This window comes from Lampetra fluviatilis, chromosome 18, assembly GCF_964198595.1.
Source record: "Lampetra fluviatilis chromosome 18, kcLamFluv1.1, whole genome shotgun sequence".
NCBI lineage: Eukaryota > Metazoa > Chordata > Hyperoartia > Petromyzontiformes > Petromyzontidae > Lampetra > Lampetra fluviatilis.
In genome coordinates, this window is record NC_136292.1 from 6,505,005 (window position 1) to 6,531,621 (window position 26,617).

The 26,617-nt window shown below is 49.1% G+C and overlaps 1 protein-coding gene across 2 annotated transcripts in view; it reads left to right on the forward strand.

The window, feature by feature from the left end:
* The window catches only part of LOC144937134 (ras and Rab interactor 2-like), a 32,940-nt gene that overhangs the window by 3,482 nt on the left and 2,841 nt on the right, over positions 1-26,617 (forward strand). The window contains exons 2-9 of one of the 2 annotated variants that reach the window (XM_078864426.1): positions 15,044-15,117; positions 17,270-17,474; positions 17,979-18,093; positions 19,163-19,235; positions 20,743-20,834; positions 22,041-23,233; positions 25,195-25,333; positions 25,808-26,176. In XM_078864426.1, coding sequence (XP_078720552.1) covers positions 15,083-15,117; positions 17,270-17,474; positions 17,979-18,093; positions 19,163-19,235; positions 20,743-20,834; positions 22,041-23,233; positions 25,195-25,333; positions 25,808-26,176 — 2,221 coding nt within the window. In that variant the 5' untranslated portion in view covers positions 15,044-15,082. Of the gene's footprint in view, positions 1-15,043; positions 15,118-17,269; positions 17,475-17,978; positions 18,094-19,162; positions 19,236-19,293; positions 19,352-20,742; positions 20,835-22,040; positions 23,234-25,194; positions 25,334-25,807; positions 26,177-26,617 lie in introns of both variants that reach the window. The other variant, XM_078864427.1, reaches the window with a different exon arrangement.

Sequence of the window (26,617 nt, forward strand, 5' to 3'; positions counted from 1 at the left end):
GACAGACATACAAGCAGACAGACATCATATATAGTTTTCTGGTTAGATTTTTGTTGCTATTTCTTTTATATCTGATGAAGATTTCTTGTGTTGCAATCGAAACGTCGTAGTATGCTATTATTTCATTTATTATTTTATCTTTATACGTGACTTTACCGAAAGAACCAAAGAATAATTCCTGCAGTATCGAGCACAACTCGAGCACAACTCGGGAGAGACGTCGCTTGTTTTTCAGTGGGTGTTTTTTTCTGCTCTCGCTCTCTCTCTGCAACCCCATGCCATCACTTTTGTTTTGGTTGCGAGTGCTTGGCTCACGACATCATCGAGGCCGAAAGTAGAGTTCCTGATTGCTTGCCAAGCTCACTGGCCCAGTACCAGTCCGCTAATTTGACCAGATATATTCCCAGCACTCTTTTGTTGGATCAGCTTCAGCCACCAGAGCCCTTCGTATCACCAAATATGATGCGGTGATGGCCCAATGCCAGCATCAGAGGTGCATTTGATTGTATTCAAGTGATATCCCTGTGACACCTAGGCACCGTAATATAGATGGTGAATATTACTGCACAGTACTTAGTTATGCGGATGGTCACCACAACAGACTTGCAGTCCAGACTTTGTCGGATCGATTCAGTTTTACGGCGCTGAAGTTGAGGTTTCTTAAAACTTCCTCGCCTCTGTCCACTCAGCAGTGCGAATGGGTACAACCATAGTCGCGTGTGGTGGTGGTGGTGTAAACTGTGTGGGGAGTAGTAGTGCAAGGGTTAACACACTGCGCTACAAACCCGGCGACCCGAGTTCGATTCCCGCTCACGGCCAACACCGGCGACGATTATCTAAACCGGTGCTGGGCCTCCCCTAGGTGGACTCGGCCTCAAATGAGTACCTGGCGCGGTATGTAAACCTCGTCACTAGGAAGACAGGCGTGGTGCTGGCCATCCACTACCTCGTGTACCGTGCCGGCCTTCATAGGCGCTCGCTAACAGCACTTGCCCCAACCGTCTGTCACAGGCTAGATGGGGGATCTTTGTCTCTGGTGTAAACTGTGGTTATTCTCACCTCTTCCAAGACGGCTGGCCAGCTTCGAAAAGGAGGACAAATTACCCTCTAGAGAGGCTCTCAAGTAGAGGCCCTTCCGCCAGCAGTGGCACGAGCTAATACTTACACGGCCTGCACCTCTACCTATTGCAGTACTTGTATTTAAATCCATACTTTTAATCGCGTTCCTCTTCGGCACGTGTGTGTGTTTTATGCCATTTGTTTATTATAACTCTTGTGAGCGTTCCGACATCCATCTGCATTTAGTTTCCTCCACCCCACCAACAACCCCTCAGGCCAAAAAACAACGCTCGCCGGCTGAGGGTCTGGTTGGTTGTAGCCCTTTTGTCTTGTAACTAAACCCTGGGCTCCGGTCCCTATTGGCTGTGTGGTTTTTTTATTTCTAGGGCCACATTTTGTTCGAGGGGTTTTCAGTGCAAGATGATAGATGGCTCCATGTGGGTTTGCGTGTCAGTGTCTCGCCATAGTCTTTAACTCATTGTCTTGGAGCTCGGCGATTCGGTTAGTTACACAACCAAGGCATTGTTGTTTTTTTACAGCGGTGCCCTTCATGCCAACCAAGTTTTCAGAAGCTGATACGTGAGCGAGCAAAATAAAAGGAAAAAAGATTCACATTAGAGACTGCCCTATGGACTAGTTCTCAAGCTTTGCAGCCGGATTCATTGTTGCATGGTGAAATTCTTCACGGCAAGGGAGGTTATTGTGCTCTGGCAACGATTTGCACGGCAAAGTTCTGCGGCCGCAATTGCGTTGGGCAACGAGCAAAAAAACGGTCCCGCTATTAGCAAAAGCGCTGCTTTATCAAAAAAATGTTCCCGAGCACGTGGAGCGAAACGTCGGACATGAACAACCCGGACACAACACGGCCGTGAAAATAAACACGTGTATTCGAGCAAAATCATGGAAGCGCGCAACAAATTGTAGAGAGATGAGTGCGCAGGATGGCACGTAGGAACAGGAAGAGGCATCTTGTCTTTCGGGGAACAAACGCAAACCGGGAGACGTCACAGCAGGAAAAGTCAGCTAGAGCAGCATACATTAGGTGACGTCACTCGAAGAGATGGATGGTGGTTGATGTTTTGAGATTGGTGATGGAATGGTAGCCAAAGTGCCCCAGACGATCACCATCACAGAGGTGGAGTCATACTATCGGATCTCGTTGCAGGAGTTGGATGGTTTGTGGCATTGTTGGACCACGTGGGATAGCGACGATGCTGTGCAGGCTTCATCCAGCAGTGGATAAACAATGACTTGTGATGATGGTTCATCTGTTAACCGCACCTGCGATATGCACTGTTGGCGACATACAGTGTGAAATAAGTTTAAAATACATACATACGAAAGTTCTATGTTTGAACGTGTTCTTAATATTTACCAATGGATTTAATGCTCAAAATAACTGCATGGATGTGTTGACGCCGTGTGTAGAGGGGTCGGGTGTTTATTTACATTGGGCAAGCCATTTGATTCCAAGAATATGGGTTACCCACTTTTTTTCCCAACGTGAAAAAAGTGTTAAATTCTGAGAAAATGGACCAAAACGTACATCCGATTTGATGTGTCCTCTTTTCGTGGAACGTTTTAAATGATTCAGTGTGTGTGTGGCGTGCGAGCTTTTGCCACAGACTGAAGCTTCAGACGTAGACACGCAACACGTTCGCCTACCCTCCCCTCCCTCTCACCAACCCAGCACAGGAACTCATTTCCTTGGACACTCATTAGCAGATGATTTTTTGGCAGCGTCAGTTTTGCTTAAACCAGGATGTGACGAGATCGTTTCTTTTGTGGGTTTTAAGTGGAGTGGAATCACGTGGCAGTAGCGGGTCGCCCTTGTTATGTTCACAGGACTGGTTACTGCAGCCTGCACCCCATTGGTTCTCAGTCGTTAAGACATCTATAATGTTAATACATACATCGGTTTGATTAAACAAAGTAGTTGTACTTACGTGCCCATGTCTAATTTGTGTTTTCGATTATTTACCTTCTAAAAAAAAATCCTGCCATGTCTCGCACCCCAGGGAGTGCGTGTATTCCAGGTCAAGAAGAACTTGGTTAGCATATTATTTCTCACGTTAGCAATGCCACGGATGCTCCGTTATCATAATTGTCGAGTGAACACGTCGGTGGGTTTTTTTTACGGATGGGTGCATGGAACAATCTTAATTTTAGAACTTAATTTTAGAACTTTCGTGACTGCAGGAATTATTATTTGCATGGAACAAATTAATGTGTAAACACAATAACCCCCCCCCCCCCACCGCAGCTCGCTCTGTTTACAGATTTAAAGCTCCCAGTTGCTCGAATCTCCGATAATACAACAGCTCCTCTGTGCAAATTCACTCTCTTGGCAGACATTGGGTAAAGTTTGTATGACATTACTCGGCGCTAAATCGATTTGCGTGTAGTCGTATAACGACTTCATGTTTGTCTTTCGCCCTAAAAAAAAAGAGATTCGTCACTCGCCCGCTGGGCTTGTCATTTCGACGTCCGTCTACGATGGAATCGGGTTCATTGCTACTCGAGCATGTTGCTCCTCTGCCTTGTAATTCACACACATTTGATGTCAGAGCCCGTGTGATGTTTCACGCCATTTAATTTAAATGCTTTTGTACCTGGGTACCCGTTGTCAAGAGGGATGCTGCCGTGATGTAATGGTGAGCGCACTGGAATTTCAACGCAGAATTTGGCTCGGTTCAAATCAATCGATCTCCTGGCGTGGCAGTTTAAATTGCGGACAACGTTGTGATATCCCCTCCTCTGGCTCTGGCCACCCAGGAGTTAGCCGATCAGCGTGTCACATGCGGTGGTCGGGCAAAGTGTGGGTACTCGCAACCACTTGCAATATTTTCTGGCCAGCGTGGAAGACGAGGTCAAAAATACCCTCCAGAGGGACTCCTGGAGCTTCCTCGAGTGGACGCCTTTCCATCAGCAGGGGCGTGAGCAGGAAATTGCAGTCCTGCACCTTAACCTTTTTCCCATTTGCAGGATTCCAGCACTGTGGCTGTAAGAGCTGTATTTATTTATAAGCGGAGGTCACAATTGTAATTCGCAAGCGAACTCCCTCACCCCCAGGCATGCATAATTTCTCACGTACTGTATTGTCGGCAATTTTTTGTTGTTTTCAAAGCTGCATCTGTCGACTTGACACAGCCAGGTATGACGAATATAGCACATTGCGCGTTCCTGCTTTGCGTTCCATTTACATTGTGACGTTCCCTTTTCTGGTTGAAATTCTTGACTGCAGTACAGTACTATATTATTGCTCAGGTGGAGCGGTGGCACAGTGGTTGGCGCACCGCACTGCTCCGCACCCGGCAAACCTGAGTTCAATTCCACACCAGGGCTAACAAACATGGGTGGCGAGTGATATTGGAAACGGGCCTTGACTGACCGCCCAGCACCAACTTATTGGTCAACAACGCCCGTGACTTACAAAACACGAGGGAGGGGGGCTTTCATCCAGCAGTGGATTGAGAAAGCACTGCTAATGATACATATTTCTTTCCATATTGTATTGCCATAGCAGAGACGATGCCATACATATTTTCATGTTTTATGGAAGATTCCAGATGTACAATGGAGATGCAGTTAATTTGCACGATCAGAATCAGAATATTTATTTATACTGGAGAAATCCGATGAGCTATAAAGCTTTTTCACAGATGTCCAGTAAGATGCTGGTGATGTTGATTTAAAGGGTCATATGCACCCTGAAATATGCGCAGGGTCAATATTAACGCTTTGTTATAACCGCAAAACATTGCAATTTTTACTGATGCAACGTTGGGAACGTGATGTTCTTACCGGGCTCATCCTCTTGATTTTCGGTGAATATTTCTGTTGCCGCAATAACGGGCCAGCAAATGGGAAAGAGAGAGAGAGTAGAGCCAGCAGGCTCTTTTTGGCTCCGAAGAACTGAGGTCATTTATTTTTAACAACGGGTCGGAACAATGTGGTAGATAAACACCAGTGTAACGTCACAATTGATCACGTTCGCAACTGCCGATGTGTGTTTACGTCCATGTACAATTCTCAATTTCAGAAATATATATTTTGAAAAAAGGTATGCATTTATACACACATACTGTACTAAAACACATTCCTGCGGAGGGGGCTGGTAGGAACGTTGGGTTGCTCGGTCAATGGCCAGGGTCAACGGCGGCGTGGTGTATTCCGCAAATATGCCTGACTGAGGGCGGGCACAAGCCGGTGTGAGTAGGTTAAACGTTGAGTTGTATAAGGGCACCACGACGGACGGACACAATACTCCCCTGTGGGCTGGTGGAACCAGGTGGTTCCTACCAGTATAATGGATGCCTGTCACAGTTGCTATCACGGTTAGCACGCCGAACTTGCAATCTGCAGGTGGCCGGTTCGATTCGATCTCCCGGTGTGGCAGGTCAAACAAGTTTCTTAAATAATCACACCCCACCACCTCACCCTCCACACTCCATTTCTGTCCACCCAGCACCACTGGACCGAGTCGAGACCCAGCCACTGGAACACAGCGTGTGTGGAGTATATCGAGGGCTGCCACCCTGGGGTTAAAATAATCGTTGAGTGAAGCCTGCAGTGAGCTTTAAAATTGCGCATGGCCCTGCCCCGATGTTCGTCCGTGCGTGCCCAACTGGCAGCAGATTTGAAAATGTCTCCGTGAGCGCCGCTTTCTGCGAGGGCAGAGCAGACACTCAACGGCGGGGGGGGGGGGTTCATCGCGGAGAGGAAATCTTCGAAGGGGGCAGACCGCTTGGTTCGCCATGGCTTGCCCATTACCCCGAGTAGAGCGGTGGGCACACTGGATAGTGCTCCATCCTATGAACCCCCCCCCTCCATAATGAGTTGAGTTTGATTCCCGGCCACGGCTAACATCAGTGATGAGTGACATCAAAACCAGACCCTCTCTCCAACATCGTCTCCTCACTTCATCAACACGCACTGACCGGCATGGTGGAGTATGCTCAAAACAATACCTGTGACCGACGCAGCATGAATAGACCTTCATCCAGCAGTGGATTGACAAGGTGATAATCATTTAATATCTTGAAATACTTTACTACATTACTAGAGTAAGATTATATACTGTATACAATTCGTACTGTACTTGCTTGGCCTAATGGGTCTCATACCTGCCAACCCCTTATCAGTGCTGCCTACCTTCATACAGACTAATTCAGATCTTATTGGTCACCCCGTGCCCTTATACATCTCAACGTGCATCCTGCAAAGTCCCATCACAAGGGAGAAACACAAACAAATAGACAAAATTTGTGTCCGTATTGAAACGTCTGTACGCCGTATAGACCTGAAAACTCAATGTCCCTGTACAAGAATACGGATAAACCGAATGGGTTGACAGCTATGGGGTCAATCAAAACCTCTAGATTTCCAGTCTGTGGCACTGTACGTGGGCTTATGCCTTTTAAAAAATAAAATAAACTTGAATGTGTAAGAAGAATGCACCAAACCGAGTGGTCTTGTAAAGGAGGGAAGGCTATAGCCTGGCTTGAAACCTCAGGAATGTTTTGCGGTTGGTAATCCAGCTGAAAGCAGCATTCCATCACTGCCCGTGGCTGCCCGCCTTGCCGCCCCCCATCATTAGTAATCCACAGAGGTGTGGACTCGAGTCATGTGACTTGGACTCGAGTCAGACTCGAGTCATGAATTTGATGACTTGCGACTCGACTTGGACTTGCATAACAATGACTTTGTCCCACCTATGAGATGTGGACTCGAGTCATGTGACTTGGACTCGAGTCAGACTCGAGTCATGAATTTGATGACTTGCGACTCGACTTGGACTTGCATAACAATGACTTTGTCCCACCTATGAGATGTGGACTCGAGTCATGTGACTTGGACTCGAGTCAGACTCGAGTCATGAATTTGATGACTTGCGACTCGACTTGGACTTGCATAACAATGACTTTGTCCCACCTATGAGATGTGGACTCGAGTCATGTGACTTGGACTCGAGTCAGACTCGAGTCATGAATTTGATGACTTGCGACTCGACTTGGACTTGCATAACAATGACTTTGTCCCACCTATGAGATGTGGACTCGAGTCATGTGACTTGGACTCGAGTCAGACTCGAGTCATGAATTTGATGACTTGCGACTCGACTTGGACTTGCATAACAATGACTTTGTCCCACCTATGAGATGTGGACTCGAGTCATGTGACTTGGACTCGAGTCAGACTCGAGTCATGAATTTGATGACTTGCGACTCGACTTGGACTTGCATAACAATGACTTTGTCCCACCTATGAGATGTGGACTCGAGTCATGTGACTTGGACTCGAGTCAGACTCGAGTCATGAATTTGATGACTTGCGACTCGACTTGGACTTGCATAACAATGACTTTGTCCCACCTATGAGATGTGGACTCGAGTCATGTGACTTGGACTCGAGTCAGACTCGAGTCATGAATTTGATGACTTGCGACTCGACTTGGACTTGCATAACAATGACTTTGTCCCACCTATGAGATGTGGACTCGAGTCATGTGACTTGGACTCGAGTCAGACTCGAGTCATGAATTTGATGACTTGCGACTCGACTTGGACTTGCATAACAATGACTTTGTCCCACCTATGAGATGTGGACTCGAGTCATGTGACTTGGACTCGAGTCAGACTCGAGTCATGAATTTGATGACTTGCGACTCGACTTGGACTTGCATAACAATGACTTTGTCCCACCTATGAGATGTGGACTCGAGTCATGTGACTTGGACTCGAGTCAGACTCGAGTCATGAATTTGATGACTTGCGACTCGACTTGGACTTGCATAACAATGACTTTGTCCCACCTATGAGATGTGGACTCGAGTCATGTGACTTGGACTCGAGTCAGACTCGAGTCATGAATTTGATGACTTGCGACTCGACTTGGACTTGCATAACAATGACTTTGTCCCACCTATGAGATGTGGACTCGAGTCATGTGACTTGGACTCGAGTCAGACTCGAGTCATGAATTTGATGACTTGCGACTCGACTTGGACTTGCATAACAATGACTTTGTCCCACCTATGAGATGTGGACTCGAGTCATGTGACTTGGACTCGAGTCAGACTCGAGTCATGAATTTGATGACTTGCGACTCGACTTGGACTTGCATAACAATGACTTTGTCCCACCTCTGGTAATCCACCCGTTGCCATGACCGCTTGGTGTCAGCAACGTACGTATATGACCCTCAGTGTACATGTCAATCCACCGCTGGATGCCAATCAACCACCGGATGTCAATCGAGCGCTGGATGGGGATTAGGGCCTCCTCTCTACGCCGTGCGGGTCTTCGAGGGTTTTTGTTTTTTTAATCTCGATGCACCACCACTGCCCAGTCAACACGGAACGTTGTGCCAACGTTAGCCCAACATTGGCACGTTTATACGTCGGGTGAACGGTGTCGGCTGGTGAAGGCCGAGTGCACATTTTGGATCGTGGTGCGGTACAACAAATGGATTTTTCTGCACTGCCTTCTGCTGACAGCTTCGCCACGTAGCAGCATCAGCAGCCGACAACACCTGCGCCACGCGTGGTGGTCGCGTCCCCTCCCAGCAGTATCCGGGCACCGATCGTGCCCTTGGCTTCTGAGAATTTAATCAGATTGTGTGCGCATTCTTGGGGATTTGGTCATTGGCGTTTGATTCAATTATTGTGCAGTAGTAAGGTATGTGACTACCAACCCCACCACCACCACTCCCTTTTTTCAAATTTAGTTGTTCTGGTTTGGAATCACAATTGTATTCAAGAATCGACACTTTAAGTTTTACACAGCATTACTGTCCTATTTTATAACCACGGCTTTCAGCTTTAATTGTTTGTACCACATAAAAAATTAAGTGATCACAGTGAACCTCTTTTTGGCCGTACTGTACAGACTCGCTCAGACATGACCTAAATTAAAAACCTTGTGTTTTTTTAGGGCATCGAAGAAGGTAAAGGCACAGCCCAGAATGGCCCCCATTCTATAAATCTGAAGACGATTTATTTGTATACAGACGTCTTCTAAGAGTGGGGGTTCGATACCGACCCTGATGCCTGTATATTTGAAGTTTGGATGTCTCTCTCCCCTTGCTCGCGTGGATTTTTCTGCGGGTCCTCCGGTTGTTCTCTCCACATTTAGAATCAACGTACATTTAAAGTATTTGGCTGCTATCAATTTCCACGTGATAATCCACTTGTGGCCAGGTCGCGTCTGAAAAAGAGCTCCATAGCTCGGTGGGCCTTTCCTGTTAAAATAAAATGCTTAATAGTTGAACTGGTGCAAGCAGCATTGCACGGTTGGCTATCAAACCATTCCCAGTCTACAATCGTCTTGGGCATGATGGCAGCGATGTGGTTCAGGAGCTCGATGCCAAAGTCGAGTTCTCTGCCGTTGGCCATGACTAAGGGCATCAGGAAAGGAGAGTTTGTGAAATCTTGCTGTTCCTCCTCCGTTGAAGGAGCGCAGAAGACAGTGGTTTACTATCTATTCTAGATTTGAAGCTTTCGTGACTGCAAGGATTCATACTTTGTTTTTTTTCAGTAAAGTTACGTAGGTAAAACAGTCAATAAAATAAAATAAATGAAAACAACTAAATTAAATCACAATTAGTTGTTTTCATTTATTTTATTTTATTGATTGTTTTACCTACATGACTTTACCGAAAAAAACAAAGAGTATGGTTTACTGTCGTTTGTGGCCAGGTCGCTTCTGAAAAAGAGCTATACAGTGGAGCTAAGTTGGCCCTACCTGGTAAAATAAATATAGTTTTAAGTCAGTTGATGGAGCCGTTTTGTGATCACGCCTGCAATGTGTCTTGGTCTAGCTCACGATTGTAAACGTTGGTTGTCACCAAAAGGTTTGCAAGATGATTTTCAACCAGTTCTTGTGTAGGCAATGTGAACATTTTCGTCGGTAACTCTCGGGGTTTTTTCTGAGAAAATTGTATATAATTGCACGTTAGTGTTTGTAATATTGTGTCACCCTGTCTAAACGTTTTTAAACACAATCGCGAGCGATCCTCCGCTTTGCAACTCATTTCCGCGCGATTGGTTACAGCCGTCTTCCCACGCGTGACTTCACAAAGGGGCACGTTCATGCGAAACAAACGAGCTCGCTTGGCCCGGCTCTCTCGCTCAGTTTGTCAAAACCATGTTTTTTTTAACACGGCCGTTGGACCGCTGACTCGTTTCGCATTAATTAACGTACACCAGACATGCATCTCTCCAACAAGAAAGAAAGGTGGAGACGGGGAGTGCGCCATTTCCTCTGGCTAACATCTGGTGCCAATCTTTGTCCATGCAAGCGGTCCTTCTGCGGTCTGTCAGGAATGTTAACATGGAAGTGGAGGCTCTCGAAGCCCAATGTTTTTGGACATGCAGCTGCTATTGTCAAACACATTATTATTGCATCACAGGTTTGTTGAGATTATTTTGGTTGTTTTGGTGCTATGAATGTTCAAATGATGGGCCACTTTGTTGAGCTCTCATTTGTGGCCAGGTCGCTTCTGAAAAATAAGTGAATACCTCAGTGGGCTTTGTCTTGTAGGATGTGGGATGGTTTTGTTGTATTTGTGTTTGGGTGCTTTTTTACCTTTCTTGTACGTTGCACTACTACCGTGTGTTTGTACTGGACACCTGTGAAAAAGAGCTTAACAGCTCATCGGATTCCTCCACTAGAAATACATATTCGCATTTTGACTCTGATAATATTCCTGAACTGTAGGATTTTCTTCAAGTTGTTAAGTCCTCGTTTTACCGCAAGTCAGCTCACATGGTTAAGCATAAATCAACAAAAAAAAATGTCTTGACATAAAAAAATGTCTTGACATTTTTTTGGGAGTTGACATCGTTATTAAAGCGTATAACAGTTCACCCCGACTGAGAGTTTGATAAATTGTCGCGATTTCGGGAGTCGTAATTCAATTGCGAAAATCTTTACGGGGTGTATATTTTTTATTTGTTTAAACGCCGTGGCGAATTGCAGCCCCCACGATGCCATCGGCTGCAGAGGTCACACAAAACAATTTCTTGCAATACGTACAGGGCAATAAAAAAATAAACTCGACACATTCCTCAATAACACTGCTTTGAAACCACAAAGTATAGCCCGCACCAGACCGGTTACTAGGAACCACTGGAACAGGTGTCTGTCCTTTGAGGCCCCCTTGCAGGAGTGTACACAGATCTGGCGAGACCGTCAATCTGGCCCAAGGTAGTTTCCACTGAGGCCTATTCAATTCAAATTTATACGTGGCACCTATGTTAACATGTTAAAACAATTCAACTGTTTTTAGTTCACCAGGTAATGCCCACTGGGCTATATAGCTTTTTTTCAGAAGCAACCTGGCCACAAATGATAGTCCAACGAAGTGCCTTATCATGTGCAAATGTATAGCAGCCAAATACTGTAAATGCACGTTGATTCTAAATGTGGAGGAAAAAACTGGAGGACCCGGAAAAAAATCCATGTGACCATGAGAACATGCAAACGTCAAATATACAGCAAGCGTCAGGGTTAGGATCGAACCCACGACCTCCTGTATACCAGGCGAGGTAGTTAACATCCTGCCACTGCTTATGACCAATGATAGAAGAGCGAAATTCATGGAGGTGTCCCCAGATTATCCCAGATGTCCCCCGGGGTTCGTTTCAGTCCTACCTCCATGCACCTTTTAGCTATACCCAGACGTTGCAAAACTCTCCCGGGAGATCACAGACTTTATTTTTGAACAAGCGTCTTGTCGTACCAATCTCACCCCTTCAGTTGAAACGACTCTGTGGGCCATGAAACACGACGCACTGCCAAAACGTCAACACGCTCTACTTCAAACCTTTAATATTACGGCCAAAAGAAGACCATATGGCTAACTGGATAGGTCCTGACCCCCCTCCCCCCTTGTGGAAGCAGTGGCGCAAGCACCCCTTTTAGCCCAAGCTACTATTAAGCCACTGAAGCCACACGCTTGAAGGGAGGGAATGGAAGTTCGAGACCAGGTTCGGTCTCCCTTCCTACGAAACCTAAAACGAGGGGAACAGGGGACGGGGAGGTCGGAAGATGGGGATGGGTGTAAAGAGGGGCAGCGCCCCGCAGCCATGAACGAGCGGGGAGCGGACCCATGAGCGGTGGAAGGTTAGCGCATGAGCCCATATTCCGCATGTATATTATTTTATTTGTAGGGTTTATCTTTCCTCCCCTCTTTGCTCATTCTCCCCCTTCTCTCCCCGGCCCTTGGTCTTCCCTCAGTATGTTAGTTGCCTTTTTCCTCTTCCCCCTTTTTCCTCCCCTCCCCTCCCCCATATAAATCCTCATGCTCCTATGCGTGGTCAGTGATGGACTGGGACAAAAAATCGTCCCAGGTATTTGTAAACACACCGGGCCTAAATTGCCGTGCGATCTCATTGGCCGGTGAGGAAGAATCTTTGAGGCTGCCAAATATACGGGGACTTAATGCCAACTGAGAGCGTAAATACGCAATGAAGCGTACACATTAGAGCTTATAAAATATCGTAATAAAAAAAAGCCCTATGTTTTGCTCCGATCAAATTCGCAATTTTCCCCATACAGACCGGCCCACCGGCCCTCAGAATGGACCGGCCGACTGGGGCCTTTTCCCTATGGACTGCTGCCCTATGGCCAGTCCAGGCCTGCGCGTGATCCCTACTTGGCTGGGGCAGCGTGTCCAATCCACCCCCCCCCTACCCCCCACGTATGATTCCCGCCACGCCGAATTGGAGTTGCTATTCAAGGAGTTTCCGTTCCTCCTCCAATGGCAATAGCGGTATTGTCTCGGAGCTCATGTTGTGTCGTGATGAAAAAGAAAAATATTATGCAATAGAGAGGCTGCGAAGAAGGGGCATTTCCCGCAACGTCACCTATTATGTACTGGTCTTGTTTAAGGCCACAATGTCGTTGACAAACAGTGGTTGAATTTCCATTTGTTGTCTGTGATTGTGTACTACCGCCAACGCAAGCAGGAGCATCGCCAAACAATTTGTCACAACACATACCGACTTGAAAATTCGCGATTCTTACAGACGCGATATGATGCAGCCATCGTGAGCGTAACAATCGATCTTAACGGAATAATCGATGCATTGTTAACGTGTCTAATACTGCAGTAGAATGGTAGCGGTTAGCCCTGGCCTTGGTTAAATTTGCCACGCGTTTTTTTTTGTGGGGGGAAAAAATATCACATTTTAAAGCTATTGGAAAGGCCTTTGGCAGTTGTTCCAGTGTTGTACTGTGTTGGACTGACGATTTCGTACTCAAAACAAGAGTGTTTTTCTGTCTTTTTATGAGACAACTGTCAAATGTTAGCAAGGAATCGGTACAAATACTCAGTAAGGCTGTCGTTTTGTCACGAACTCGTGAATAATTCATGCTCACGGCTCTTGTGAGATGTTTTCGGAAAATAACTTCATGTACAGCCTACTTCCCACGGAATGATTAATACCAAAGTTTGGGTTGTGTGAAGGTTTGTTTAACATTTTGCAGCACATATAAACATGGCAAAACTCAGGAAAATAACTAATGTATATGTAGTGACATCGCGGGATGTCACTGTGTAATGCTGGGCCTACAGAGGCACGGCGTGCAGTGCATTGACATCGTGGACACCACGAGGATGTGGGTGCAGTACCGGCCCTAGAGGGGCTCTGTCAGCGCTTATTGACAGCGCTGGATGGCATCACGCTTGGCGTACAATGCCAGCATGAGAGGACCGGGTGGGAGAGTGCTGGCCAAAGGAAAGGTGTTACTAGAGGCTGTGCACTCTGGTTGACCCAAGAGGACGCGTGACTGGTTAAGTCTACAGAGGGCCCCCCAGTGGGGGCTTGGGGTGGTCACGTGGTCAGGGTCCAGATCCTGCTAGAGGATTCCAGAGGGACCGGCGTTGTTGTTCATCCTGAAGAAGCCTTCGTCTACGTTCTACGTCCTACAGAGTCTCCAACATGTGGACCTGGACCCAAGCTGTGGTCCAGTCCATTGTAACTAGTTACGTTGTAATTAGTGTAGTTAGCCTGGTGGTCACCACCATAGGTTGTTATTCTGTTGAGGGGCGGGTTACTCCGTGTGTTGGTGTTAATAAATGTGTTGCCTCCAAAGAGTATGTCTACGACTCAGTTGAACTCACTAAATATACATCTGTGGCCTGAGCTATCTGTGTTGTTTTGCCATTTCCTAGGCGCACAGTGGTTTGTTTTGAAGGCTTGCGCAATCTTTGTTTGAATTGCATCCAAAGACCGTTTTTCTTCGAATGTCAGTTCCCTCTCACCCCCGCGTTAACTTCCCCTTGGCTTGAGGCTCAATGAGATAACTTGAACCACACAGGCGCCTTGAGCCCCAAAACATGTGACCTTATTCGCTGGGACTATCCCTTTCCTGTTTTCCAGTGAGGTCAGCGTGTGTTGGAATTTTGCACACACGCAAGCCTTGGCTTGACATTTTCACTGTCAGCTTAACCCCCCACCACCCCGCTCGCACCCCCCCCGCCTCCCCCCACCCGGCCATTACAGATTGACCGTGTGGTGCCAATGGTTTTTAACAACGGACCCAAAGTGAGAGGTCTCACCAGAGATTTATATTCATTTAATGTAATTGTATTTGTTGTTAAATGAATAACATGGTACAAATGAAACGTTACATATTTTTATCATTTCTTCATATCAAATGAGCAAAGGGTAAAGGTGCAGCCCTGAGCTTTCCTGCTCCTACCTCTGCTGTAGGATAGGCCTCCACTAGAGGGAGCTCTAGAGAACACCTCTTTCTATAGAGAGATTATTTTGGCCTACTCTTCCATGTCTGCCAGACGACGTCTTGGAAGAAGTGTTGGCATCCACACGCGCTTCTCCAGCACACTCGATCCGCCCATCACGAAACTGGGGTTCGTTACAGATAGTTGGTCATCGATTTAAATGCATTACCGCCTCATCACCTGCATTCCTGTTTGGATGTTAATGATATTTAAACGTTTTTTGTTTAATTTTCAGGATTTACGTTGATGTCAGAAGACAAAGAACACCTCCACAATGGCAGTCACTTCTGGCCCCAGTAAACTTCAGAGGTGAAGTGATTTTTAATGTGTTTTACAAATGTGTTTTCCGTCTTGCGTGTTCCCTGCAGGTTGTTCTAGCAGCGTGTGTGCCCTTGCCTTCGTAATTCTATTTGAGTCTGACCATGACACCTTCTCCACATGGATTCGGACCACTGCTTTAATGTCATAGTGAAAATCATCATAACTCTGGTCTATTCTCACATATAAATAGAAAACAAAAATTCAGTCCTTTATCGTTTTTCCACTTTAACATTATCGAGCTGCATTTGTGGACCAGTTTCGACCTTCTTAGTCTCATCAGTGACGTGACCCAGTGGAAGCGCGTTCGCCGCTTGTTGCAGAGGCCCCCGGTTCGAATCCAGCGTCTGCTCCTGGTTAATACCTGCAGGTGTAAGAACCGTGAATATACTACACTGACGGTTAAAGATCCCGTAATGTCATTCTTAAGAGTAGGCCGATGTGTGCCCGACCGTTATGGTCCAATTTTTGCAAAGTAAAAAAAAATCATAAAATTTGTTGTCCCCTACTGCAAAAATCTGGCAGAATTTTCCCGAGAAAGAATAATTAGATTCAATGAGGCTTTCCTGGGTAAAATAAGCTCAACAATAATAATACTAATCAGCAGAGTCAGGCTTATTAAACAAATGCTGCTGGCATAGCAGATGTTGTTGGCAAGAGCACTCCATCTAAACTATGGTACCTTGTTGCGCACAGTACTGCTTGCGTGGGTGAGCTGTGTTGACTTGCACCGGGAGGACGGCGGCGTTTTTCCATCGTGGTAAAAGTTTGCGTGCGGACGGGCGTGCCCGTTCTTGCGTGTCAAAGCGCAAGAGCAATCCTCGTTGAAATTGCCACACACCTGTGCAGCAGCAGTCCCAATCTCCCCGCGTGCGATTCCTATTCATACCGTGCGCTTCGGTGACAGCTGTGGTTATTTCCCTTCACCTGCCAATCTAGGGGCCTCCCCTAGGTCAACTAATCTAAAATGAATCAACACCAACGCGAGACGGAGCCGGACTTAATTGGCCAGGTGGGGTGTTTGCCCAACCGTCCATCCCCTTGCGTGTTGTATCAGCCCTGACAGGTGCTCAATGTTGGTTTAGCCCCAACGGCATAAAGCTGACAGCAGGTGACCACTCGTTTGGATTTGTAATCGGATGACTTAGAATTTCTTCAGTATGGTTTTGATTTATATAGTGTTTACGTGTGACTTCGTCTCAACCTTCTGGACCAAGAGAGTAGGCTTTTTTACATTTGTTATTGAGAGAGGCAGTCCATCATAGGCAGAGGAAAAAAGGAACGTCTGGAGTCTGGACTTGGACAGAGGCAGGGAGTCCACAGCACGGATGGCTGGGTGAAAGGAATTCCACAATAGGGGCAGAAGGAGCGAAGATGCAGAAACCTCATTTTGTGGAGAGTTCTGAGAGTACGTGGATGAGAGCAGAATGAGATCAGAGGATAGAGGTGGGAGATTGTGTGGGGGAGTACAATGAGAGGAGATGGGTAGGAGAGTGCGTGGAGAAGAGTAGAGTGAGAGTAGAGGGGAGAGGTTGCACTTTGTGTGGAGGTGAGTAGAGTGAGATGAGAGGGCAGAGGTAGGAGAAGTGTGTGGAGTAGAGCGAGCCAGAGGTCGCAACCGGGTACCCAATACCCGATACCCGTACCCTACCCGATACCCGGCTACCCGTACCCGGCCGGGTACGGGTACGGGTACCCGTTTGCGACCCTGGTGCGGCCAGGTACGGGTATGGGTAGGCCGTGAGTCACTGGTGAGTCACCGTTTGTCACTCATTTCCCAACGTCTTGTCTCTTCTCACAATTCAAGTTCCTAGAATCAACCCACCCGCGCCTGCAACATGGCTTAATCCCAGAGATCGCAATCGGGTACCCGTACCCTACCCGATACCTGGCCGGGTACGAGTAGCCGGATATCGGGTAGGGTACGGATACCCGTTTTCGACCCTGGTGCGGCCGGGTACGGGTAAGGAATCAAAACCCATTTGCAACCTCTGGAGCGAGCTGAGAGGAAATGAAACGGCGTGTGTGGAGGTGGCAGTGATCTGAGACGGAGGAAGCAGGCATGAGCGGTGCCACTGGGTATCTTGACGACGGTGAATGCGATCTTCAAATTGACATTGAGCAATCTGTCCATCGCACGCAGGATGATGGACGAGTCCGGCTGCGAGCCCGACTACGATGAGCTGGAGGAGCGGCCCCCGCCGGCGCGCTCCTGGTGCCTGCCGCGGCAGCCGTCGCGACGCAACATCAGCGTCCTCGACCGCCTCATCCTCTCGCACCCTGTGTGGCTGCAGCTCACCGTGAACCCCGCCAAGGCCATGCACATCTTGCAGAGGGAGCCCTGCGGGGTGAGACGCACGCAGATTGCTGGGGGAAGAGAGTTCCACCAAATGGGGGGGGGGGGGGCAGGAGAATGAGCGACCTCCCGCTGAGCTAAGTTTGCCGTTGTATGAATGGGCCAGATTGCGCTGTACGGTCGTAAATTTTAAAAGATGGCACGCTGGCTCGGAGGTCAGGCGAAAAAGTGATCCCCCTGCTGCGTGTACCAGGGGTCGCTTGCAGCGATTTCAGAACTTCTGAGATTTCCAATTCTGCGGGACATTCTCTAAACAATGAAGGTTGCAATGCTGTGCGAGAGATCTTGCACCCTATTTTGTCCTGAGGTGGGGCGTTGGTAAAGCGGTTGGCGCACTGCTCGTAAACACACGGCATTCCTGAGTTCGAATCCCGGCCCTGGCGCTAACATCAGTGCTGGTCCTGAGTCCACCCCCGCTTCACCAACTCCCACACTGAGCAGCATGGTGAAGTATGGTCAGACATGCCCTCTGACTGATATTTTGTATTGAACCCAGGCATTTTTAGTGAGAAGATCATCCACCATTCAGAAGAAAATTCTTTCCGTGCGTCTCTCGAGCGAGGAAGGATCCTGCTTCGTCAAAGACTTTGCCATCATCGAAACGCAGTCAAGTGAGTGGCTGGAAACAGTGAGACGATACACTTCCACAGGGGTCCTGTCAGTCACCGTTTCCCCCATGTTAACGCGGCGCTGCTAAGTTTTATATTGGAGATTTAGTGGCTTTGGTTTCCGGCCAGATGGTTCTTCGCAGAGTGAAATCTGCCGGCACGCCAGCATCCAGTCGGGTCCATCTCGGGTCCGACCCAGGTAACAAGAGTTGTTGGTTCGATTTAATTTTGTCTCACCAGTTGTGAACTGAAAGAAACCAGGGTGTGTCCCATTTGCAAGAGTGACCTGGGGCATCGGTCCGCCAGGATGGGGTGACGATTGCTATGTATAGTCTCGATTGAGTAAGTTTGCCATGTAATTATCGAATATGGCAACATGAATCGTCAGAGAGCCTCACTCGCCATCCCCTGCACCTCAACAACAGTGATCAGTGCCAGATTAAGCCAGTGCGGGGCCTGTAGCATGTGTTATAAAGGGTCCCTAAATAAGACAAAAAACACATTAAAACACACAATTTTTTACTTGCATAGTAAAGTAATTGTATTTTTTCATTTTTTATACAGCCAGATAATACGGCAAATCGCTAACTAGTAATAGAGCAAGTGCAGAATCACTGAACCGGAATTGATAGCTTGAAAGCATTTAGCGCGGGGCCCTTGAAAGTGCGGGCCAATAGCATATGCTACTTTTTCTACTAAGATAATCCGGCACTGACACCGATGCCATTCCCCGTGGTTGATGCAAAGCAAATGTGATTTTTGTTACGTAGCGTTCTGGGGAAATGCGTGCGTGCTCTTTCTGGCGACCTCGCTCGTTACTGCCGCCCACTACTGTTTGCTTGGCGACGATATTGTTCGTGCCGCTCGCTCGTAGCCTCTGGCGCTGCGCCATCGACCCGCGATAGCAAAAGCTCTTTAAATGTTTTGATGAAATGTTTTATTTTTTTTCACGAAATTTGCGGCGGACGAGTAAAAACAAACAAAAGTGTTGTCGTATTTTGAAGTTTTTTTTCCTCATTTCTTCTTCTCCTCCCCCCCACCCCCTCCTTTTCTCCCCCTGTTGTTATAAAAGCTTTCTCTCTGGAGGGATCCAGTATTAGTTTTGCCGACCTTTTCCGCCTCGTTGCCTTCTACTGTGTAAGCAGGTGGGTTCGAAAACTCGCAGTCCACCAATAACACGACGCTGTTTTACGCCTCGTTTAGTGCATGCAAAGAATGCGTGGAAACATCAACAGCTGACTAACACTGAAAACACGTTGAGGTTTGTGGCCATGGACTGGTTGAATGAGGTTTTGTTTTTTGCTCAGAATAAGTTTAAATTTGTATACTGAACTTTGCATAATTGAGTTGGTTTATGTTCACATTGTTAAAAAATGGTCTACCTACCAAATCAGTGGTGGTACAATGGTTACCGCACTGCGCTATGAACCTGGAAAACTTAGGTTTGATACCTGGCCATGGCTGATATCAGTAGCGAGTGCTGTCTGAACCGGTTCTGGCTCCCGCCCCCTTCACCATCGTGCACTGATGAGCACGGTGAAGTATGGTCAAACAACTGTCATGACAGACATTCAGGGATGGCCTTCATTCAGCATTGTATTTACAAATTACTATAAGTATTCATGTTAAGCTTTTTTCGAAGATATGTGCCTTATTTATGTTGGCTACAGTAATTGTATTTTCATTGTATTGATGTTAGGCTAAAGTTCGCTCGTAACTGATTTTATGATGTTTTGACTGTACCTCTTAGGCATAAAACGCTTTATCTACCTCGCATATAAATTAATTGTGATGATCGGATGCTCTAAGCTGTCCTGTAATCCAGTGTATTTAGGTGACCACCACGCTGTGCGGTTACCCAGCAGGCCTAGTGCAGGGTTGCCACCTGTGAGTAGGTACAGTACAACAAACAGGGACGCATCGTGCGAAGCCGAAGAATGTCTCGCAATACCAGGAGACAGGTTGGGGGAGGGGGGAGGGAGACTCCATTTAAATACATCATCCCGATCCGAATTCGTGCCCAAGTCGGCAAGCCAAGTTCCAAACTGGCCACGTGGCAGTCCGTTACTCCACAAAAGCAGAGGGCTTACTGCGATCGCTGCGGCTGTGGCGAGAGGCAGACGGCGCGACACCTCTTGCTCTGCCCATCGCTCGAGGAAGGCTCCTGCACTGTGCGAGATGTCACCTGCGGGGCAACCTGCCATCGCTAAGATGTGCTCGCCACCGGAAAGTCGTTTGACTTTGGTGGGCGGACACGGGAGAGGAGATCATCTCGAGCGGTGTATTGTTTACGCAACTGCCAGAAAAAAAACGCAGGACTTTAACATCCGGGAGACGTACACAGATTTCCGAGAACAGCTGCGTCAACAAAAAGAACGTTCCTGGTACAACCGAGACGACAGGTGGCAACCCTAGCCAGGAGCGGCAGCGCGTTGTCATTGCAGCGTTAATGCAACTCGTGCGTAGCGCCGGGACGCTCAGCGAAGGGTGGTGTGGGGTAATGTGGAGGGGATGGGGGGGAAGGGGGTGGTCAGCCTTTTTCAAAGAGATTTTACTCGAGAGCCTGGCTTGTGTGTTTCGCGCGGCCTGCTGATGTCGTGAGTTTTGTGAGTCCGAGTGCCTGCCATTCCGCTCACCCCCCCCCTTCCCCAGGGACGTGCTGCCCTTCACACTCAAGCTGCCGCACGCCATTGACGCCGCCACGTCCGCCAAGGAGCTTGAGGCCATTTCTCACCTGGGAATAGGTGCGTGCGCCGGCAATGCTATCGTTCGCTCTGTCACAGCCCATTAGGGGCCATTAGGGTTGTTGATTTATTTGTTCATTACTACCACCCAGTAAATCGCTATGACGTTCAAAGGATATAAACCGAGGTTATTGCTTGGAGATTGCTACAGGAATTTATTATAGAGCGTGTGTAACACTTTCCGCACCAATTCTAAACTCACGTTTGTCAAAGTATTCCAAGTTTTCATCCTTTGTTTGTACTCGCGTAGTGACAATATGTAGATCGTTTACAAATTGGTCGACGTTGTTAGAAAAGGGTTTACACGTTTCGTTACTTGTGTATTTCACAGCTTATTCATAGTTTTTATAAATTATTTCTTTTAACGTTCTTTTTGTTGGCGCACCACTTCACCTATATCTGTGGGAAATATAGAACTGAAGGATTCTTTTGTGGTGGGAATTGCGTGTACAATAAGTGTTCCCTGAAGTACACGTTTTTTTTATCTTGATGTCTCTTTATCATCGTTCCCTTTTCACCATCGCATTCTGTACCATACACCACATACCACACCTTCTTTGTCAAAGAGATTCTTATCTCGGTGAACTTTCACGCGCCTCTAGTTAAACATCCTGTACTCGCGCAATTAAACTGACACATTATTGCTGACCGTAAAGGCGCAGGGCTGCAAGTTATTGCCCGTGCCACTGCTGCCGATGAGAGAGCCGGGCCTAGAATGCATTTTGGGCCTACCCTTGCCCACCATCCAGACAGACAGAATTTAGACTGGAGGAATCCGATGGGCTATGAAGTTCTTTTTCACAGGTGTCCAGGAGGGAGACAGGTCATACATTTTTTAGAAGGGTGGGTATTTGGCCTACACTTCCAGGCTGGCCAGACAACTTGGAAGCAGTGGAAGTCCCCATCGACTAACTGCGGTGTTGCCCATTTATACTAAGGGGTGGACGGTGTCTCGCCAAAATAAATCCGTGAAAGTAACAGCGCGGTGGATTTGTGGCGCTTCTTTCTCTTCCATCATCATCACGATCCATGGGCAAATAGCCCGTGGGTGTCCACTGCACATTTCGTAATTTGTTTCCACTTTCCTCTGTCTGCCAATATGCTCAAGTAGTGCGACATCTTTCTGGCACCAGAAAGCCATTCTCTCTGAGGTCTTCCTCTCTTTCTGGTTCCTTCCAACAACACACTTTTTATTTTCTCTTCCAGAGTTTTGGAACTCCTCGCGCAACCAGAGGAAAGCCGAGCGTGGCACAGGCGACGCCGGTGGCACGGGCGGGAGCCCGTCGGTGCGCACGCGGGCGCCCTGCCAGCTCGCCACGCCCAAGGGCCGCGCCCTTTGCTTCATCAACCCCCTCTTCCTGGAGGAGCACACGGAAGGGGCCTCGCTGCGCCGCGCCTGGAGCCGCTCCGCCGGAGGCGTCCGGGTCTCCACGGAGACCGGCACGAGCCAACTGTCCCCGCCGCCGCGCCCGCCCCCACCCGTTCCCCGCCGCCGGGGCAGCTCCAACGACGGTGCGGGCTCCCGCAACGGCAACGACCTCCGGCACTCGCTCTCGGGAGAAGGCGACGATGCCGCCGCCGACGCCGCCACCCACCGAGCCGGCTCGTCCGACTCCGGCGTCGTCCCCCCGCGCCGTGAGCCGCCCGACGTGAACGGCCACGCTGCCGGAGGCGGCTGTGGCGGCGGCGGCAGCTACGATGTCCCGAAGGCGCCGATGGTGAGGCCAGTGCCTCCGCCCAGACTGAAGAAACTGTCGAGCTCGCCCGTTGAAAAGAAACCACTGTCTACGCAGGGCAGGGTGGCCAAGGTGGGCTGGGTGGCGGACCACGTCGATCATGCGCAGTTGGAGAGGGCCCCGTCAGAAGAGAAGCCCCGGGAGCGGCAGGAGTCGGAGAGTGCGGACACGCCAACGGGTTACCGGGTCCCACTTTCCTCCGCACACGCCTTCAGCGGGAGCTGCTTCTTGACGAACGGCAACGATTCTCTGGCGGACGACCAGGGCTCGGACACTCTGAGCAACGAGCTGCTCAGCGACGACCAGAGCCTGTTTGACTTCATCGCCGGGAAGGTGCCCGCCATCCCCGAGCTCGACTCGGCCTCCATGAGCAGCATGGAGGAGGAGGAGGACGACGAGGAGGAGGAGGAGGAGGAAGGCATATTCGGCGAAGTTCTGGAGGTGGACGAGACCGAGAGCAGCTACCAGACGCCGCCGGCGCTACGCCGCTCCACCGCGCTGGCGCTGCGAGGGAAAGTCCGCTCGAGTTTTCGCAAGTTCAGCGAGGTGCTGCACCTGCTGCTCACGCCGGAGCGGCGCGTCGTGCGGAAGATTGTGGAGTTGGCGCAGGAGAAGCGCTCGTACTTTGGCTCTCTCCTGCAGGACTACATCACCTTCATACAGGTACCCGCCACATCTCGTCAGGAGGGTCTTGTAATCCACACGCTGCCGAGGGTAATGGTGAGCACGTTGGGGGGCCACGGTGGCTAGGAGATGTTAACTCCCTCGTCTGGTATGCAGGAGGTCGTGGGTTCGATCTCGATCCTGACGCCTTTTATATTTGGAGTCTGCATGTTCTCGCCGTGGTCGCGTTGATTTTTCTCCGGGTCCTCCGGGTCTTCCCTCCACATTTAGAAACATGTGTTTAGAGTATTTAGCTGCTATACAATTCCACATGATAGGCCACTTTGTTGGGCTATCATTTGTGGCCAGGTCACTTCTGAAAAAGAGCAATCTAGCTCAGTGGTGCCTTACCTGGTAAAACAATTTTAAACATCGGACTTGGAAATCCAGGGGTCGCTGGTTCGATTTGATCACCCTTCGCGGCAGCTGAAACGAACATTGCCGGTTTCTTAAACGTCCCAAACCTCTATTTACCAGTTGATCCGGCAGGCCAATTCTGGTGGGGTAAAGTGTGGGTACTCCCACTGCTTCCAAGAAGTCTGGCCAGCGTGAAAGAGTAGGCCAAATACCCTCTATAGAGAGAGGGGCTCCCTAGAGCTCCCTCTGGTGGAGGCCCTTCCTCCAGCAGTTGCATGAGCGGACAGTTGCAGGGCTGCACCTTTACCAGACATTTCGTTGTTTTTATTGCCGATGCCGTTGCTCAATTTCCGACCGCCGCACTCTCCACGTTCGTAACATATTATCCATCATCGTGAATGTAATTATTAACCGGATAGATTTTTTTACAACGGCAGAACCACAACGCCTAGGATGCCAAGCAGTTTGGCGTTGTTGTTATCTCTTATCTCATGTACATTTATATAGCGCCTTAATCCAAGGTACTTTACAACAAAAATAAAATTGTACATAAGATGATAGTGGTTAAAATAAAGAGTGGGGTTGTCATTAAAAGTGGTGGTGTAGTGATGGTGACAGGAGGACAGGTGGCAGAGGTTAAGGAGGGGTTGGGGTAGGCCTGGTCATAGCTGGGGGGTAGTGGCATGGAGTAGCATTAGGGGTAGTGATAGTGGTAGGGGTAGTGATAGGGGTAGTGATAGGAGTAGTGATAGGTGCAGTGCTAGTGCTAGTGATAGGGGTAGTGATAGGGGGGTAGTGATAGTGCTAGTGATAGGGGTAGTGATAGGGGGGTAGTGATAGGAGGGTAGTGATAGGAGGGTAGTGATAGGAGAGTAGTGATAGGGGGGTAGTGATAGGGGTTGCGGTATGCCTGGTCGTAACTGGGGGACAGGGAGTAGTAGCAGTAGCAGGATGATGGGCGAAGTAGAAGAGGTGGAATTTAAGCCCCAGGTTCCAGTGAACATGATGTCTCTGTGCTGCAGTGGTAGTTGGTTCCAGTGAAGGGGAGCAAGAAGGGAAAAGTAACGAGAGTGTGACTGGGCGCAGGGCGAGGGCAGAGAAGGACAGTCGAGGCTGGGAGCGCAGAGGACGGGATGGAATAGAGTGGTAATATTTGAGAGAAGCAAGATAGGGTGGAGCAAGACCATGGCTTGTTGCATTTGCAGCACTGTTGTCGCTGTAGTTATTGTTGTTGCAGTCTCTTCCTTCCCATAGCTGGGCAAAGGGCCTCCCCCCATTATTTTCCATCCCTTCCTTTCCTTCGCTGCTGCTGTCTGGTAGTGGCCTCCGAGTTCTGTGATTTCATCTCACTGCATTCCGCTAACTTCCCCTGCTTCTCCTGCCTTCTCTCGATTGCCACCCCATGGTTACGTTTGCCTCATCTCTCGTCAGCTGTTTCTCACGACGTGTCCTGCCCATTGTTTTACATTGCTTTAACAGCAGCGTCGGCGAGCCCCATTCTTTCCTATCTCTTCTGTTCGCTCCTGACTTACTTTTATTTCCGTAGATAAAGCGCTGGCGATTGCCAATTGTCGTGTCGTTCCAACTCTGCCCGGCGCTCGCAGGAGAACGGCAACAACTACCAGAGCAGCTCGGACCTGTTGCAGGCCGTCCGGCAGCTCCTCAACCAGCTCAAGGCCTACCTGCTGCACACCCACGAGCTTGATCCACCCATCGAGTCGCTCATTCCCGACAGCGACATTGGTAAAGCGAGATGCAGAGCCCTCCGGATGGATCATCACGCTCATATTCAGGGTCGTAAAAAAAATTCAACTGGATTCTATAATATCACCTCCAGTGGCCCAGAATGAGCCCCGATCATTCAGATCTCAGAAGCTAAGCAGGCTTAAGCCTGGATAGTGCTCGTATGGGTGACCACTGTGTGTGCCAGACTGTCATAGGTACATGGCCGGGTATCCAACTCGGGTCGCCAAATCCATAGCTCGGCGCGCTAGCTACTATGCCACCCTCTCCGCCCCACACACAACATTCACCAGTCATGAATACATCAATTCTTAACGTGCGCAATTTGCCGTGTGTGACGACATCATAAAACTGCACATCACGCCACGAGTCGGCATCGTCGCGTGCCCGAGCGCGCTCCCGTACGTGCCCCTTCTGCCGGCCGGTCTCACCGACTCCGGCCTTGGCACCTCGACCCCCGTCCCTTCCACACAGACGCGGTCATCGAGAAAGCCCTGCACAAGTGCCTGCTCAAGCCGCTCAAGGGCCAGGTGGACGCGTGGATGCGCGACTTCCGCTCGATGGACGGCAGCGCGCGACGCCTGCGCGAAAACCTGCAGCTCGCCCGCGAGAGCAGTCTGGCTGACTTCGGGGCCGGCGGCGCCGGGGGAGCGGCCGGGGGGGCGGCTGGGGGGGCCGGTGCAGGGGCGGCAGTACGGCTCCCCAACGTGCCGGACGCCGCCTGCCTTGAGCGGATCCGTGTCACCCTGGCGCACATGCATGCCACCTACTCGCCCTCCAAGAAGGTGCTGCTGCTGCTCAAGGCGTGCAAGTTCATCTACGACGCCATGGGAAGCGGCCTTGGTAAGGGCTCCATGGTGGCAAGATGTTAACTACCTCGCCCGGTATGCAGGGGGTTGTGGGTTCGATGCTGACCGACACCTGCTGTATATTTGTTCTCCCCGTGGTCTCGTGGATTTTTCTCCCGAGTATTTGGCCACTTCCAATTTCCACGTGATGAGCTATCGTTTGTGGCCAAGTAGCTTCTGAAAAAGCGTGGCCTTACCTGCTAAAATAAAAATAGTTAAGACTCCGCGGGACCCGCCGCACCGGTGCCCGCGTGGAATCGACAGCAATCGTCGGTGGGTTCCGTGCTCGCTCGTTGGTGTGGGGTTGTCAATCGGAATGAGCGTTTTATGATTTTGCGAAATTGCTGCACCCCAGTTCAATTCAGCTGTTGCCTGGGACACAGTTCCGTGCCATTTCTAATTGTCAGCCATGGTTCGTTTTGCTGCTGGACGAGAA